A 17,896-nucleotide genomic window follows, 5' to 3' on the forward strand; every position below is an offset into this window, starting at 1 on the left:
TGATCAGATGAATTGCAATTAATTGCAAAGTCCCTCTTTGCCATGAAAATTAACTTAATCCCCAATAAAACATTTCCACTGCATTTCAGCCCTGCCACAAAAGGACCAGCTGACATCATGTCAGTGATTATTTCATTAACACAGGTGAGAGTGTTGACGAGGACAAGGCTAGAGATCACTCTGTCATGCTGATTGAGTTAGAATAACAGACTGGAAGCTTTAAAAGGAGGGTGGTGCTTGAAATCATTGTTCTTCCTCTGTTAACCATGGTTACCTGCAAGGAAACACGTGCCGTCATCATTGCGTTGCACAAAAAGGGCTTCACAGGCAAGGATATTGCTGCTAGTATGATTGCACCTAAATCAACCATTTATCGGATCATCAAGAACTTCAAGGAGAGAGGTTCAGTTGACGTGAAGAAGGCATCAGGGCGCCCAAGAAAGTCCAGCAAGCGCTAGGACTCTCTCCTAATGTTGATTCAGCTGCAGGATTGGGGCACCACCAGTGCAGAGCTTGCTCAGGAATGGTAGCAGGCAGGTGTGAGTGCATCTGCAAGCGCAGTGAGGCGAATACTTTTGGAGGATGGCCTGGTGTCAAGAAGGGCAGCGAGGAAGCCACTTCTCTCCAGGAAAAACATCAGGGACAGACTAATATTCTGCAGTAGGTACAGGGATTGGACAGCTGAGGACTGGGGTAAAGTCATTTTCTCTGATGAATCCCCTTTCCGATTGTTTGGGGCATCCGGAAAAAAGTTAGTCCGGAGAGGACAAGGTGAACGCTACCATCAGTCCTGTGTCATGCCAACAGTAAAGCATCCTGAGACCATTCATGTGTGGGGTTGCTTCTCAGACAAGGGAGTGGGCTCACTCACAGTTTTGCCTAAGAACACAGCAATGAATAAAGAATGGTACCAACACATCCTCCGAGAGCAACTTCTCCCAAACATCCAAAAACAGTTTGGTGACGAACAATGCCTTTTCCAGCATGATGGAGCACCTTGCCATAAGGCAAAAGTGATAACTAAGTGGCTCAGGGAACAAAACATTGACATTTTGGGTCCATGGCCAGGAAACTCCACAGACCTTAATCCCATTGAGAACTTGTGGTCAATCCTCAAGAGGCGGGTGGACAAACAAAAACCCACAAATTCTGACAAACTCCAAGCATTGATTATGCAAGAATGGGCTGCCATCAGTCAGGATGTGGCCCAGAAGTTAATTGACAGCATGCCAGGGCGGATTGCAGAGGTCTTGAAAAAGAAGGGTGAACACTGCAAATATTGACTCTTTGCATAAACTTAATGTAATTGTCAATAAAAGCCTTAATAAAAGACACTTATGGAATGCTTGTAATTATACAACATCTGACAAAAATATCTAAAAACACTGAAGCAGCAAACTTTGTGAAGACCAATACTTGTGTCATTCTCAAAACTTTTGACCACGACTGTAGACAATGTTCGGGACACACAGTGCTTTCAACTTACTTATTTGACATACTGATTATATTGAGCATTTTCAATTATACAGTCATTATTATTCAGCATGTCCTCACCTCGGATTTGAACTCCCAACCTCTTGGTTCACGGCATTCTGATGTTTCTGCTACGCCACCATGTCTGTGTCAGTTATCAGTTAATCTGAATATTCTCTCATAATTGATTTGATGTACTTATTTCAGCAATGTTAGGGCTTTCTATATAGGGGTCTAATGTTGGTGGGGCATTTTACCCGGTTTTAATGTTACTCCTGAATCACTATGATCAATGAAACAGTTTTTCTTGAGTGCACTTTAAATAGAGCTGAGATTTACTTCAAAGTGCATTTCAAGAAGACGATGGAGAGATGCTCATGTAACGGACGGAGTTAAGAACGTGCCTTAAGCTTATTCCACAGCTAGCTTGAAAAGTTGCGGATGGAGCCATCCATGAGGTACCTTTTGGGCGGCTCAAACCGTTGGCACGTTGTCAAGGAGGCCGGTCAGGTGTGTTTGCGATCAGAGGATCACTGATTCGAGCCCAGTATGGAGCTGTCGGACAGTGGAGGAAGCTAAACTGTTAGCAGCACTTTGACGTCGGTTTCACTCAGCTATATAGAATTAATAAATACTGATAATTTATGAGAGGTAATAGAAATGTGGTCATAATTTGTGGTCAAGGGGTAATCCTACAGATTCCCATCTTTCATTGAGAAACACATTTTTATTAGATCAGTTACGGGTGTTGTAAATGTTGCCAAATAATGACATTAACATATATTGTTAATAATGTGAGAGTAGTGTGACTCCCCTAGCAGGTCACGAACCCAGGCCACAAGCACCAATGACGAATGCCCTAACCACCGTCCCAATAAGGGATATCCCAGGTGCTTATTGGGCCAGAAGCAAATCCTAACATGGTCTTCCTAGGCACTTGTGTAGATCTGAAACAACTGGATAGGTGCAAGCAATAGGGTGAATGCACTTTGAGGTAAATCTCAGCTCTGTTAAAGGTACACTCAAGAAAAACAATTTTATTGATAATTGTGATTCAAGAGTAACATTAAAACAAGGTTATATGCCCCACCAACATTAGAAAACTATACAAAAAGCCCTAACATTTCTGAAATACAGTACCAGTCAAAGGTTTGGACACACCTACTCATTCAAGAGTTTTTCTTTATTTTAACTATTTTCTACATTGTAGAATAATAGTGAAGATATCAAAACTATGAAATAATACAAATGTAATCATGTAGTAACCAAATAAGTGTTAAACAAATATAAATATATTTTATATTTGAGATTCTTCAAATAGCCACCCTTTGCCTTGATGACAGCATTGCACACTCTTGGCATTCTCTCAACCAGCTTCACATGGAATGCTTTTCCAACAGTCTTGAAGGAGTTCCCACATATGCTGAGCACTTGTTGGCTGCTTTTCCTTCACTCTGCCGTCCGACTCATCCCAAACCATCTCAATTGGGTTGAGGTTGGGGGATTGTGGAGGCCAGGTCATCTGATGCAGAACTCCGTCACTCTCCTTCTTGGTAAAAAAGGACCTTACACAGCCTGGAGGTGTGTTGGGTCATTGTCCTGTTGAAAAACAAATGATATTCCCACTAAGCCCATACCAGATGGGATGGCGTATCGCTGCAGAATGCTGTGGTTGAAATGCTGGTTAAGTGTGCCTTGAATTCTAAATACATCACAGACAGTGTCACCAGCAAATCACCCCCACACCATAACACCTCCTCCTCCAGTGGGAACTACACATGCAGTGGGAACTACACATGCAGAGATCATCCGTCCACCCACACCGCGTCTCACAAAGACACAGCGGTTGGAACCAAAAATCTCAAATTTGGACTCCAGACAGAAGGACACATTTCCACCTGTCTAATGTCCATTGCTCGTGTTTGTTGGCCCAAACAGGTCTCTTCTTATTATTAGTGTCCTTAAGTAGTGGTTTCTTTGCAGCAATTCGACCATGAAGGCCTGATTCACATAGTCCCCTCTGAACAGTTGATGTTGAGATGTGTCTGTTACTTGAACTCTGTGAAGTCTTTATTGGGGCTGCAATTTCTGAGGCTGGTAACTCTAATTAACTTATGGTCCTCATGAGAGCCAGTGTCATCATAGCGCTTGATGGTTTTTGCGACTGCACTTGAAGAAACTTTCAAAGTTCTTGAAATGTTCTGGATTGACTGACCTTCATGTCTTAAAGTAATGATGGACTGTCGTTTCTCTTTGCTTATTTGAGCTGTTCTTGTCATAATATGGACTTGGTCTTTTACCAAATAGGGCAATCTTCTGTATACCCCCCTACCTTGTCACAACATTAATGTATAAATGAACATGCACAATGTAATCATGTTTTTCAAAGTGTGTCAAATATGTAAGTTGAAAGCACTGTGTGTGTCCCGAACATTGTCAACAGACAAAGAGCTTTGAATGGATCAGTGGTTCACCAATCAGAGCCTTGATTGGCTCGGCCACAGTAACAAAGGGTGCAGTGTAATAATGAAACAATTGGGTTTCTTTGGGACCATCAAGCAACGTCCTGACGACTGATACACAGGAATGTTCATGAAAAGTGTCTAGAACATTAATGTCTTATATTCTGAGAACATGGCAACCATGTTCTGTGTATGTTTGGTGGGACGTTGATGGAATATTCCTATGAAAACGTTAGGTAATGACCTAATTAGTCTCTGGGAGAGCGGTACACAGCATCTGCTGGTCTTACCTGTCAAACTACATGATCAGACTACTGTTATGTACCTAGCCTCCCAAAGGTACGACATCTGACTGATAACCATCTGACCTATGGCAAATTGACAAGACTGTGTTAGCCCGCTGAGCTAAAACCTAGACATCCCTACATATTTGTCTTCCTTGGAAGTGCTGCTCTGCTCACCTGTATTTTGCCCTGGCTGCCCTTAGGCAGGGTGACTCGGTGGTCGTACACCTCCACAGTGACATCCCTCAGCCAGGACACAGAGGCCACGCCGCGGTTCTCATTCTTGGCCTCCACTCTGAAGAAGGGCAGGCCAGCCACCTCCCAGCAGGGCCGGGCTAACAGGTAGGAGCAGGTGCCTTGGAAGTGGTAGAGGAAGCCATCAAAGGTGTGGTAGTGAGGGTCGCCGAAAACCACGCAGGTGCTGGTGCGCGTGGACCGGCAGTAGAAGGCACCCTCCTTCTGCTCACACGTTTCCAGCTGGCTACAAGGCGCCTCCTGGCAGAGCACCTCATTGTCCATGTCCAGGCAGCGGCACCGCTGGGAGCACTGGTTGGACAGCCAGAAGATCTCACCACGCCGATAGAACCGCCCTAGGAGAAGATATGGACATTCATGTCTATGGGTCTCCTCAGCCATGATGTTTTTATTAAGGGGACTCATGCTGTGTTATGAGGAGAGTAATTCAAGTTTACAGAAACTGTCTACATGTACTTGACTAGTATCGAACCTAGACATTTGACCAATGTGTCAAGTCTTTGTTATGTTCTACCTTTTACCCACCATTGTAACTGCAGCCATTGGCAGGGTCTATCAGGGCAGTGTCTATATGGAAGACCCAGCGGCCAGGCAGGTTTACGTTGGTCGTCTGCTCGATTTCAACCACGGCATTGGAACGGGACCCAGGCAGGTTGAGGAAGTTACCGATTTCTCCTCCATTAAAACCTGACTGGAGAGGGGAGAGATGGGGAAACGGCAAATGAGGAGGTTATCACTTTCATAGAGGTGGGAGGCGTCAAGATTGGTCTGCTGTATTTTAGCTTTATCTGGGAGGTTGTGATTGGTCTGATGTGTTTTTGGGGTGAGGCCGGTGCGCCCTGCACAAATCGAACGGTAATCTGCGCCGCTCTGTCATATTGTCAACAATGGAGAATGGTGCATTGTCCAACATCTATTTCGCATAAAATATAGATTTGAATTTTCAAACTAGTTATCATTGGGAAGGTAGATAAACCATTTTTATCAAAAGCAATCACTTTTGCATGTGAAAACACAGAATCCTACTCATTACTCCACATGCTTAACCTACATCACTTTTGTTTTGTGAACGGGGCACCTGGCTCACGCCCGGGAGGCAGTCCGGTTCCAAATCAAATGTAATCAACGCTAACCCGGTTCACCCGTGGCATGCCAGAGGCATTAATCAAATCCCTTCATTGGTTTGATGTGTGCCAGGGGTTCGTTATATGTAGGCTATCATGATTGGACTACCTGTGCTGTGGTACCACCCAAACCAGTCAGAGGGTCTCCTCCACTGGCTGTGCCTGTGCTCCAGTTGATCTCTCCATAGTTGAACATGGAAAAGCATGACAGACCATCTGATATCAACACAACCTGAAATGTGTTCACCTATAGAGAGGTGAGAATGTGCAAGCATATGTTAAGTTCAATATGAAATCAAAGACAGATCAAAGAGAGAGAAAAGAAAAACACTGAGTGAGACAAAATCAAAATTCACCACCTGGCAGAATCGACCTTTGAACCTAAACAAACAACCCCTATTAGACTAAACAAATACTTACCCAGAAGTTCAAAGATATTTCAATTTGAGGCAACTACATATGAAACGTTACTCTCAGTTCTGCGTAAGCATCACACAGAGACAAATGATTTGTAAAATGTATTGTAGGATAAATGGTACCATCAGTGGCCATCGTCTGCGTGCGTTCAGGTGTTTTGTGTGTGGAGCATATAGTAATCCCTGTGATTCGTGATTGTGGTTATTTTACCGGGGTGGTCTGACTGCCTCCGTAGAAGGTGACCTGGTGCCAGGTTGTGATGAAGATCCAGGTGGCTGTGAAGGTGGGCATGTTCTTAAAGTACTTGCGGATGTCTTGTGTGGCCTGCTCCAGTAACTCTGGGTCTGTGCTCTCACGATAGTACACGTCTCCGCGGATGCCGTTGTGCACGTCTGCCCATAATGGTGCAATGAAGGATCTGCTATCACTCAGTGGGAAGGCCTCAGGGGTGAACTGGCTCACTTGTACGTTGAAGGAAATCACACCATTGTTGTTGACCTGCAGAGATAGAGAGAGAAAGGGAGGCACGGTCCCAATTGATTTGTTGATGAACAGATTGATAGAACAATTAATGGTTAGATGGATGATATGGTGAACATTTCTCTCTTATGAGTTGGGGATATTTGCTGGTATTGAAGGAAATAAGGGGTAAATGGGAGCTTACATAGATGGAGCGGTAGGGGTTATTGAAAAAAATGAATGGCATGAGTATAATTATTTCAGTGGAACTCCCATCATCCATCTTGGGTGTCTCCAGATCTTGGTGGGTAGGCCCATAGGGGTACATGATCTCCTCAGAAAGAGCTGAATGAAAAAGGGTGGAGACAATAGTCGTAACAGATCTAGCAAAGAATGGGGAACAACTGTTCATAGACATATAGAGAGACTACTCATGTAATCTGAGACATTTTGGTGATTTCAATCAAGATAAGAATAAAGTTGTGCATTTAACCAGAAAGAAAGGGAAAACATACACAAACATACACAACTTTCCCTCTTTCGTAACGGTCTATAACACAATGTTCCTTGAGTAATTTGCTCTGATCTGATATCTCTAGATAAGATACAGAAAACATGTGAATCAGAATGGGAGCCATGTCACTCACCTTCTCTCTGAGTAAAGAAGCTGAAGAGGTGGAAGAGCATGACTGGAGTGCCTGGTCTGATCATCCTAGATGGAGGAAATAGACAGAGAAGGGATTGAAGTAAGACCACTGGGGACAATGAGAGTGAGACAAGGCATTTAATGAGAGTGATTCAGGAAGTCAGTGTTGATTAAGTTTTCTGATTGTTCCATAGCCATAACCCCCAAAACCTCACGAACCACATCACCAGCAATTTGAACCATTAAACTTCTAGGAGGCTGATACCAAAGATGGGTAAAGAGTGACTCATAGAGACACCTTCTCATAAACACAAGCATTTAACAAGAGCACTGGGGAGCAAGGGACAACCGGCCAGCCGGTCGACGATGACACGTAACTTCTTTAAGATCAGTCTCCCAGGTCTACCTTGGGGGTACCCCCCGCCCCCTTCTCTCTGCCATGGTGGCCCATTAGAGGAGCCCTGAAAAGGCCCCATTATGGGTTCAGGAACAATGTGTCAGGATCACGTTCGCCTTGCGGTCCCGTGTGAGTGGACCAAGCCAGGGACCCTGCAGCCCAACCCAAGCTGACCTGCTCCGCTCCAGCGTCTCCTTGTCTGAGTAAGGAAGCTAGGCCTGGGACCTCATTACCACGTCTGTTTGGGAGCCATGCCTTGTTGGCTAAAGAGAAGGGAGCGTAAACAGTGGAGCACTAATGGCTTTAATTGAGTTGGCGGTCGCGTTGGTGCCTGGCTTGGCAGGCTTTCTACTGCCAAACTATACTGAAAAATATATAAACGTAACGTGCAAATATTTCTATGATTTTACTGAGTTACATTCTCTGTCATGGTCAAAACATATTGATACAACAGTAGCTAAGATGGGGAGAAGTCTGTCCATAATAAAGCGCTGCTCTACCTTCTAAACAGCACTGTCAACAAGGCAGGGCCTACAGGCTCTAGTTTTGTCGCACCTGGACTACTGTTCAGTCGTGTGGTCAGGTGCCACAAAGAGGGACTGGCCCTTAGGTGAACACAGAGAGCAAACATTAATAATATGCATGGCAATCTCTCCTGGCTCAAAGTGGAGGAGATATTGACTTCATCGCTACTTGTATTTGTGAGAGGTATTAACATATTGAAAGCACCGAGCTGTCTGTTTAAACGACTAGCACACAGCTCGGACACCCATGCATACCCCACAAGACATGCCACCAGAGGTCTCTTCACAGTCCCCAAGTCCAGCACAGACTATGGGAGATGCACAGTACCACATAGAGCAATGACTACATGGAACTCTATTCCACATCAGGTAACTGATGCAAGCAGAATAATCAGATTTTAAAAAATAATAAAAATACACCTTATGGAACAGTGGGCACTGTGAAGCAATACAAACATAGGCACAGACACATGCATACACACACACGATAGAATACGCACTATACACACACGTACACATGGATTTTGTGTTGTAGATATGTGGTAGTGGAGTAGGGTCCTGAGGGCACACACTTAGTGTGTCGTGAAATCTGTTATGAATGTATTGTAATGTTTTTAAAATTGTACAACTGCCTTAATTTTGCCGGACCCCAGGAAGAGTAGCTGTTGCCTTGGGGATCCATAATAAATACAAATACAAATAAGGAAATCAGTCAATTTAAATTCATTAGGCTCTAATCTATGGATTTCACATGACTGGTAATACAGATATGCATCTATTGGTCACAGATACCTTAAAGAAAAGGTAGGGGCGTGGATCAGAAAACAAGTCAGTATCTGATGTGACAACCATTTTCCTCATGCAGCGCAACATCTCCTTTGCATAGAGTTGATCAGGCTGTTGATTGTGACCTGTGGAATTTTGTCCCACTCCTCTTCGATGGCTGTGTGAAGTTCCTAGATATTGGCAGGAACTGGAACACGCTGTCGTACACTTCGATCTAGAGCATCCCAAACATGCTCAATGGGGCTGTTCTGTTAGACTTCAGTGCGGCTTTTGACATTATCGATCATAGTCTGCTGCTGGAAAAACCTATGTGTCATGGCTTTACACCCCCTGCTATATTGTGGATAAAGAGTTACCTGTCTAACAGAACACAGAGGGTATTCTTTAATGGAAGCCTCTCCAACATAATTTAGGTAGAATCAGGAATTCCCCAGGGCAGCTGTTTAGGCCCTTCACTTTTTTCAATCTTTACTAACAACATGCCACTGGCCAGTGTGTCTATGTATGAGGATGACTCAATACTATACACGTCAGCTACTACAGCAACTGAAATGACTGCAACACTTAACAAAGAGCTGCAGTTAGTTTCAGAATGGGTGGCAAGGAATAAGTTAGTCCTAAATATTTCAAAAAGTAAAAGCATTGTATTTGGGACAAATCATTCACTAAACCCTACACCTCAACTAAATCTTGTAATGAATAATGTGGAAATTGAGCAAATTGAGGTGACTAAATTGCTTGGAGTAACCCTGGATTGTAAACTGTCATGGTCAAAACATATTAATACAACAGTAGCTAAGATGGGGAGAAGTCTGTCCATAATAAAGTACTGCTCTGCCTTCTTAACAACACTATCAACAAGGCAGGTACTACAGGCCCTAGTTTTGTTGCACCTGGACTACTGTTCAGTAGTGTGGTCAGGTGCCACAAAGAGGGACTTGGGAAAATTACAACTGGCTCAAAACAGGGCAGCACCGCTGGCCCTTAAATGTACATGTAGAGCTAACATTAATAATATGCATGTCAATCTCTCATGGCTCAAAGTAGAGGAGAGATTGACTTCATACCTACTTGTTTTTGTAAGAAGTGTTGACAAGCAGAATGTACCAAGCTGTCTGTTTAAACTACTAGCACACAGCTCGGACACCCATGCATACCCAACAAGACATGCCACCAGAGGTATCTTCACAATCCCCAAATCCTTGGCAGCAGCTAATGGGGATCCCTAATAAATACAAATACAAATACAAATGGGTGACATGTCTGCTGAGTATGCAGGCCATGGAAGAACTGGGACATTTTCAGCTTCCAGGAACTGTGTACAGATCCTTGCGACATGGGACCTTGCATTATCATGCTGAAACATGAGGTGACAGCGGCGGATGAATGGCATGACAATGGGCATCAGGATCTCATCACGGTATCTCTGTGCATTCAAAATGCCATCGATAAAATGCAATTGTGTTTGTTGTCCGTAGCTTATGCCTGCCCATTCCATAACCCCACCGCCATCATGGGACACTGTTCACATCATTGACATCAGCAAATCGTTTGCCCACACGACGCCATACACGTGGTCTGCAGTTGTGAGGCCGGTTGGATGTACTCCCAAATTCTCTAAAACAACATTGGAGGCAGCTTATGGTAGAGAAATGAACATTCAATTCTCTGGCATCATCTCTGGTGGACATTCCTGCAGTCAACATGCCAGTTGAATGCTTCCTCAAAACTTGAGATATCTGTGGCATTGTGTTGTGTGACAAAACTGCACATTTTAGAGTGGCCTTTTATTGTCCCCAGCACAAGGTGCACCTGTGTAATGATCATGCTGTTTAATCAGCTTCTTGATATGCCACACCTGTCAGGTGGATGGATTATCTTGGAAAAGGAGAAATGCTCACTAACAGGGATGTAAACAAATGTGTGCACAAATGTGAGAGGAAGAAGCTTTTTGTGCGTATGGAAAATTTCTGCAATCTTTTATTTCAGCTCATGAAAAATGGGACCAACACTTTACATGTTGCATTTTTGTATTTGTTCAGTGTAGAATGCACAGCCAAGTCGATCCAAGGGACAAGACCTGACCTAATTCAAAGCAGCATTTGATTGAATGGTAGTAGAATGTTAAATTAATGGTTGTCATAAATTGAAAGTAAAAAATAAAGTTTAAATTTGCGTCCTCTCCAGGGCTCTAAAATAAATAAAAACATTGATGGCACTGGTGCTCCCAACTTTAAAAAGTTAGGAGCACAACATAAAATCTAGGAGCACCAGAATAATTTAAATGTTTTATTGATTGAGATGTAGCATATTGAGCCTATATGAATTCTAGCTACTTTTGAAGCACATGTTGTGCTCTCTAACTAATATTTAACCCTGTAAAGACATGTATTTATTATAAAAAGCTAAAATGTTGATACAAAAACCTGTCATTGAAATTACAAAGTCATTTGTGTAATATTAGGTTTCTACATTGTGTAAAAGCAATCCCTATTGAGATTAATTACATTGAAAATTCTACACGGTCTCTTTAAGAGCATCAAGTTGTGAGTGACCACATGCAAGAGATAAGTCATTCATCCATTGCTATGATCATTGATCTTCTAAAGAAGCTATCTCTTTTCTTTTATTTCTGTGCCCCAAATGTTTAGATACAGTACCTTCAGAAAGTATTCATACCCCGTGACTTTTTCAACATTTTGTTGTGTTACAGCCTGAATTAAAAATTGATTAAATTGATTTTTTTCTCACCCATCTACACATAATGACAAAGTGAAAATATTTGTAAAATGTTTTTGCAAATGTATTGGAAATGAAATACAGATATATCTAATTTACATAAGTATTCACACCCCTAAGTCAATACTTTTACAGCTTTGGGTCGTCTTGGATATGTCTGTATCAGCTTTGCACATCTGGATTTGGGGATTTTCTCCCATTCTTCCTTGCAGATTGTCTCAAACTCTGTTAAATTAGATGGGGAGTGGCGGTGAACAGCAATCTTCAAGTCTTTCCACAGATTTTCAATGGGATTCCAGTCTGGGCTTTGGCTGGGCCACTCAAGGACTTTCACATTCTTGTTCTGAAGCCATTCCAGCATTGCTTTGGCTGTATGCTTGGGATCATTGTCCTGTTGGAACGTAAATATTTGCCCCAATCTAAGGTTGTTTGCACTCTGAAGCAGGTTCTCATCTTGTATTTGTCTTCATTCATTGTTCCCTCTATCCTTAGCAGTCTCCCAGTCCCTGCCGCTGAAAAGCATCCCCGTAGCATGATGCTGCCACCACCATGCTTCACGGTAGAGATGGTGTTAGACGGGTGATGAGCTGTGCCTGGTTTTCTCCTGACATAGCGCTTTGCATTCAGGCCAAAGAGGTTCAATTTTTGTCTCATCAGACGACAGAATCTTTTGCCTTATGCTCTCAGAGTCTTTCACGTGCCTTTTTGCAAAATCCAGGTGTGCTGTCATGTGCCTTTTTCTCAGGAGTGGCTTCCATCTGGCCACTCCCCCATAAAGCCCAGATTGGTAAAGTGCTGTAGAGACTGTTGTCCTTCTGGCAGGTTCTCCCATCTCAGCCAATTAACTCTGCAGTTCTGTCAGAGTGGTCATTGGGTCACCTCCCTGACCAAGGTCCTTCTTGCTCGGTTGCTCAGTTTGGTTAGATGGCCAGCTCTAGGCAGAGTCTGGGTAGTTCCATATTTTTTCCATTTCCCAATGATGGAGACCACTGCACTCTTGGAAACATTTCAACACTTTAGAAATTATTTTATAGCCTTCCCCAAATATACACTACCAGTCAAAAGTTTGGACACACCTACTCATTCAAGGGTTTTTCTTTATTTTTGACTATTTTTTACATTGTAGAATAATAGTGAAGACATCAAAACTATGAAAAAACACATATGGAATCATGTAGCAACCAAAAAAGTGTTCAACAAATTATTCAAATAGCCACCCTCGCCTTGATGACACCTTTGCATACTCTTGGCATTCTCTCAACCAGCTTCATGAGATAGTCGCCTGGAATGCATTTCAATTAACAGGTGTGCCTTGTTAAAAGTTAATTTGTGGAATTTCTTTCCTTCTTAATGTGTTTGAGCCAATCAGTTGTGTTGTGACAAGGTAGGGGGGGTATACATAAGATAGCCCTATTTGGTAAAAGACCAAGTCCATATTATGGCAAGAACAGCTCAAATAAGCAAAGAGAAACAACAGTCCATCATTACTTTATGACATGAAGGTCAGTCAATATGGAACATTTCAAGAACTTTGAAAGTTTCTTCAAGTGCAGTTGCAAAATTCATCAAGCGCTATGATGAAACTTGCTCTCATGAGGACCGCCACAGGAATGGAAGACCCAGAGTTACCTCTGCTGCAGTGGATAAGTTAATTAGAGTTACCAGCCTCAGAAATTGCAGCCCAAATAAATGCTTCACAGAGTTCAAGTAACAGACACGTCAATAAATTACAGGAAAAACAAAAAGAAATGTCAAGAAAGATCAAGTGTAATATATTATAAAAATAAACAAACTGGATGGAATATGGGGAAAAATGCAGCTTTTTTTGCAAATTTTTTATCTTCAACATAGAAATGCGACCAAAAATAATTTACTGAAACTGGTTACAAATGACGGAGTCACCCATGATTCACCAAATTATATTTTGAAGGAGGAAGCAAAGTACTTTAAGCATGTGTTTTCGCATCCCTCCCGATATTAGCGAGCCCTCCCGTTTCCCGTCTACTCCGGGCATGAGTCGCAGTGGTGGCCTGCTTGGCCGCAATACAGGCAATGTCCCTGGCGCAGACGCCTCTGCTTCTCCATCCTGGACAAGCGCGCCACACCCAGCTGCATAGACTCCTCCTGAGGCGTCTCCTCCCTGAATCAGCGGAATGTCTCCGGGCTGATAGGGGGACGCAGAGGCGCGCCTTGCGTCATCCCTCTTTCCTGCGCCCTTTCACGACGCCAATTGTCTACCCGCACTGAGAGGTCATCGAGGCCGTCCAGTCACTCAGGCATCTCCCTGTAGGAGAGTTCGTCCTTCATCCCCTCCGATAGCCCCTGCGCGTAAAGGACGACCAGGGCGGTCTCCTCCCATCCTGCCTCTCGAGCCCGGGTCCGGAACTCCACGGAGTAGTCCGCCACCGAACGGTCACCCTGCCGACAGGCTGAGAGGTGTCGAACACCTTGCGTAGCTCCCGGGTGAATTGGTAGGAGTCGGAGCACGCTGGAGTTTGGCTCTCCCACTCTGCGGTAGCCTAGGAAAGGGCCCGACCCATCAACAAAGTGATAATGTAGGCCACCCGGCCCTGCTCCTTCGGGAAGGAAGAGGGTTGTAGGCTGAATACCAGGGAACACTGGGTGAGGAATTCCCTGCAGCCCTCTGGATGTCTGTCGTGCCTCCCCGGAGGTGGTAGGCTGGGTTCCCGCGATGTCGCAGGCGAGACTGGAAACACCGCTGCCGCAGATTCCGCTCAGCCGGCTGCTGGGGCTGGTCAGGTGTCCACCCGGCTCTGCATGGCGATTGTCAGCTGGCAGAGATTCTCGGTGATCTGCTGCAGGCTGCGGGCGTGCTGGTTCAGCGTAGCTCCCTGCGTTGCCATTGCGCTACGATACTGTGCTGCCTCCGCTGGTTCCATATTGGCTCAGTTTTCTGTAAGGGTTGGTGTGAGCTGGAACCCAGGTGCGGTGCGGGATAGACAGTAGGCAGTAGGCAGAGATGGTGAAACAAGGATCTTTACTGGTGGTCCCAAAGCCAGGATACAAAATAACGGACTTCTCACAATAAAATAAAGGAGGAGCAAATTGGTCTCCAAAAACAGGCTGACAGCAAAAATACGAAATACTAACTACGACTGAAACAACAATGAAACAGGGAGAACACTTCTCAAGTACCTCTACATACGTCTCACAATCAGACACTGATTCGTACTGCTTGGCATCGAGAAACTAGCAGAGTAAATTAAGCAAGGGAACACAGGGAAGTGAGGGCATAAATACACAGGTGAACAGTTAGACACAGGTGACACCAATAGGATCATGATTAGTCCAGACTGTGAGTGAGGAGGTGCCTAAGGTTGTTGGAGGAGGACACCTAGTGGGTCGCTCCGGAACTGCGACCCCCTTCTGTAATAATATTTTGATTTGTTTTTGCTTACTACATGATTCCATAAGTGTTATTTAATAGTTTTGATGTCTTCACTATTATTCTACAATGTAGAAAATAGTAAAAATCAAAAAAAAAACTTGAATGAGTAGGTGTGTCCAAACTTTTTAGTGGTACTGTATGCCTCATCACAATCCTATCTCGGAGATCTACGGACAGTTCCTTGGACTTCATGGTATACCTTCTGCTCTGACATGCACTGTCAAATGTGGGACCTTATATAGACAGGTGTGTTTCTTTCTAAATCATGTCCAAACAATTGAATTGGTCACCAATCAAGTTGTAGTGACATCTCAATGATGATCAAAGAAAATTGGATACACATGAGCTCAATTTGGAGCGTCATAGCAAAGGGCTGTGAATTCATTGCCCTTTAAGTTGCCCTTTAATTTCAATTGTGCACCTCAAGAGACTGGTGTATGGCTGGTGGTGTTTATGTACTGCATGCGCAATAGCAGAGTTCACCCGATTGATACAAGTCATCATGGCATCACATGGCCATATTTCCATATTACAGCACGTGTTTACGGGAGACAGATGGACCACCTTTGCTAATTAGCTATCTAGCATGCTCCGAACACCTGTGTGTAACGGAAGAAGGCTGCCAGAAAGGTGTTGTCACTGAAAAATACTATCGGCAGCAACTGTGATAAAGCCGGTTAAAACAGTGTACATTAAGTGTGTATTTTGCATTTGTGAAATTATTTTGATTGTGATATGAAAGTAGAGGGCTTTATGTTTCTAGAACTGTAACGCAATTGAGAATCGATTCACGTTTAGATGGAGTATTTGGCTGTTTTGTTTGCCAGAGCCAATCTACCTATGAAAATAGCATATAAGGAGTAACAGTAACGTTAGGCTCCATAAGAGCACATCTTGGGCTAAGGCATTCCCATGCATTATGTCTTCAGAAAGTTGCAAGAAATACAAATCACTGATGCATTCTTTAATATTCTTTACATGCGCTCACTTTTTCCTCTAAGGCACTCGGAAACAACTGCACAGGGAAGCCTATCATCACAACAATTATTATCTGGTGATCTTTTTCCTGAACGCACTGGTGCTCCCAAAATAAAATGTCAGGTCGCACTGCAAAATATGTTGCAGCATATGTCACCAAAATGGTCACACTTTACAGCCCTGGTCCTCTCTGATTTGTGTATGTAAGATGCTTGGAGAGAGTCCCAAAGGGTTTCAATGGTTAAGGGATTACTCCATTACTGATTTGGAGAACTGAAACTCAAGGTATTTTCTTTGCATAATCACAGAGAATGTAATTTTTTATTCATAATGGACAATGTAAGTTGATATCCATGCCCATTATTCTACATAATCCAAATGAAAAGTTTGTAGATATAGTTTAAAAGACATTCATTTATAAAACTAGATGTATGTAGATTAGTCATCAGTGAGTATTAGTTCATGTGGCTCTTGACCTCTTGTATCAGACAGCTAGTTTTAGGCCTTCAGCATGAGTGAATTTCAGGATGATAGCTTACTTGTAAAAACTTAAATAAACAACCACATTTCTTGTGATGGCTTACAGATACATTTATAACTAGAAAAGCACATTTCCTGAAGGAAAGGCGGTGTGCTTTCTAGCGTATTTTAAAGTATTTATGGTTTTTGAAATAAGTTATAATAGTGGTAGTGACTGGTTATAGTTGAACAATGTGGTAGATGTAAACATTTATTGATTGATTGATTGGCTGATTGATTGATTGGATAGGATAGCCTGAACATGTAAAAGTTGGTTTGGTGTCTCTAGCTTGAACAGTTCAAAAGTTACTGTAAGTGGGTTTTATTATGCTACTTTATCCAAATTGCTTGTTATAGTTGATAAAAGTTTTTAAGAATTTGAAGTTAGTTGAGCCTGAACATAAGAAAGTTGGTTTGGTGCCTCTAGCTTGAACAGTTCAAAAGTTACTGTTGGTGAGTTGTTTTATGCTAATGTGTGCTAATTAAAATAGTTTATAGTTTATAAAGGTTTTAGAGAATTTGAAGTTAGGATAGCCTGAACGTTTTAAAGTTGGTCTTGTAGCTTAATAGACTAAGGAACAGGACCATTTTGAATAGGAACCTGTGATAGGTGAATTGAAGGAGTCAGGCGCAGGAGGGTTATTCACAAAATAACCCGGCAATACAAGGAGCTCAACCAAGCTTCACTCTCCTCACAATAAACAACCACACACAAAGACAAGGGGGCAGAGGGAACACTTATACAGGTACTGATGAGGGGATATGAACCAGGTGTGTGTAATAAACAAGACAAAACAAATGGAATGATGAGATGAGGAGCGGCAGTGGCTAGAAGGCCGGTACCGCAGGAGCCTCGGTCTGGCTCTGATGCCACGGTGCCAGAACCAGTTGATAACCTAAAACACATTGGAATGGCGTTAGGTTAGTGGAGGAGTGACGGAGAGAGTTCTGGGCATATTCGGCCCATGGCAAGAACACCGACCACTGCCCCGGCCAGTCCTGGCAGTAGGACCGCAGGAACCTACCCACATCCTGATTCACCCGTTCCACCTGCCCATTAGACTCGGGGTGAAAACCAGAGGTCAGGCTGACCGAGACCCCCAGACGTTCCATGAACGCCTTCCAGACCTTGGATGTGAACTGGGGATCCCGGTCAGACACCATGTCCTCTGGTACCCTGTAGTGCCTGAAGACATGTGTAAACAGGGCCTCCGCAGTCTGCAGGGCCGTGGGGAGACCGGGCAGAGGAAGGAGGCGGCAGGCTTTGGAAAAGCGGTCCACAACGACCAGGATGGTGGTGTTACCTTGAGAGAGGGGAAGATCAGTAAGGAAATCAATACTCAAGTGGGACCATGGCCATTGTGGAACTGGTAAAGGCTGTAACTTACCCGCTGGGAGGTGCCTAGGTGCCTTACTCTGGGCGC

The 17,896-nt window shown here is 43.6% G+C and overlaps 1 protein-coding gene across 1 annotated transcript in view; it reads right to left on the reverse strand.

Moving 5' to 3' along the window:
- LOC121537603 (tubulin-specific chaperone cofactor E-like protein) overlaps positions 1 to 17,896 on the reverse strand; it is a 97,452-nt gene that overhangs the window by 32,402 nt on the left and 47,154 nt on the right. Inside the window, exons 9-14 of the mRNA XM_045206979.1 lie at positions 13,229 to 13,258; positions 6,680 to 6,819; positions 6,226 to 6,513; positions 5,708 to 5,845; positions 5,000 to 5,165; positions 4,397 to 4,809 (exon numbers count right to left, since the gene is read on the reverse strand). Of these exons, the coding sequence (XP_045062914.1) occupies positions 4,397 to 4,809; positions 5,000 to 5,165; positions 5,708 to 5,845; positions 6,226 to 6,513; positions 6,680 to 6,819; positions 13,229 to 13,258 (1,175 nt within the window). The remainder of the gene's footprint in view (positions 1 to 4,396; positions 4,810 to 4,999; positions 5,166 to 5,707; positions 5,846 to 6,225; positions 6,514 to 6,679; positions 6,820 to 13,228; positions 13,259 to 17,896) is intronic.

This window comes from Coregonus clupeaformis, chromosome 24 (genome assembly GCF_020615455.1).
Source record: "Coregonus clupeaformis isolate EN_2021a chromosome 24, ASM2061545v1, whole genome shotgun sequence".
In the NCBI taxonomy this organism is placed as follows: Eukaryota; Metazoa; Chordata; class Actinopteri; order Salmoniformes; family Salmonidae; genus Coregonus; species Coregonus clupeaformis.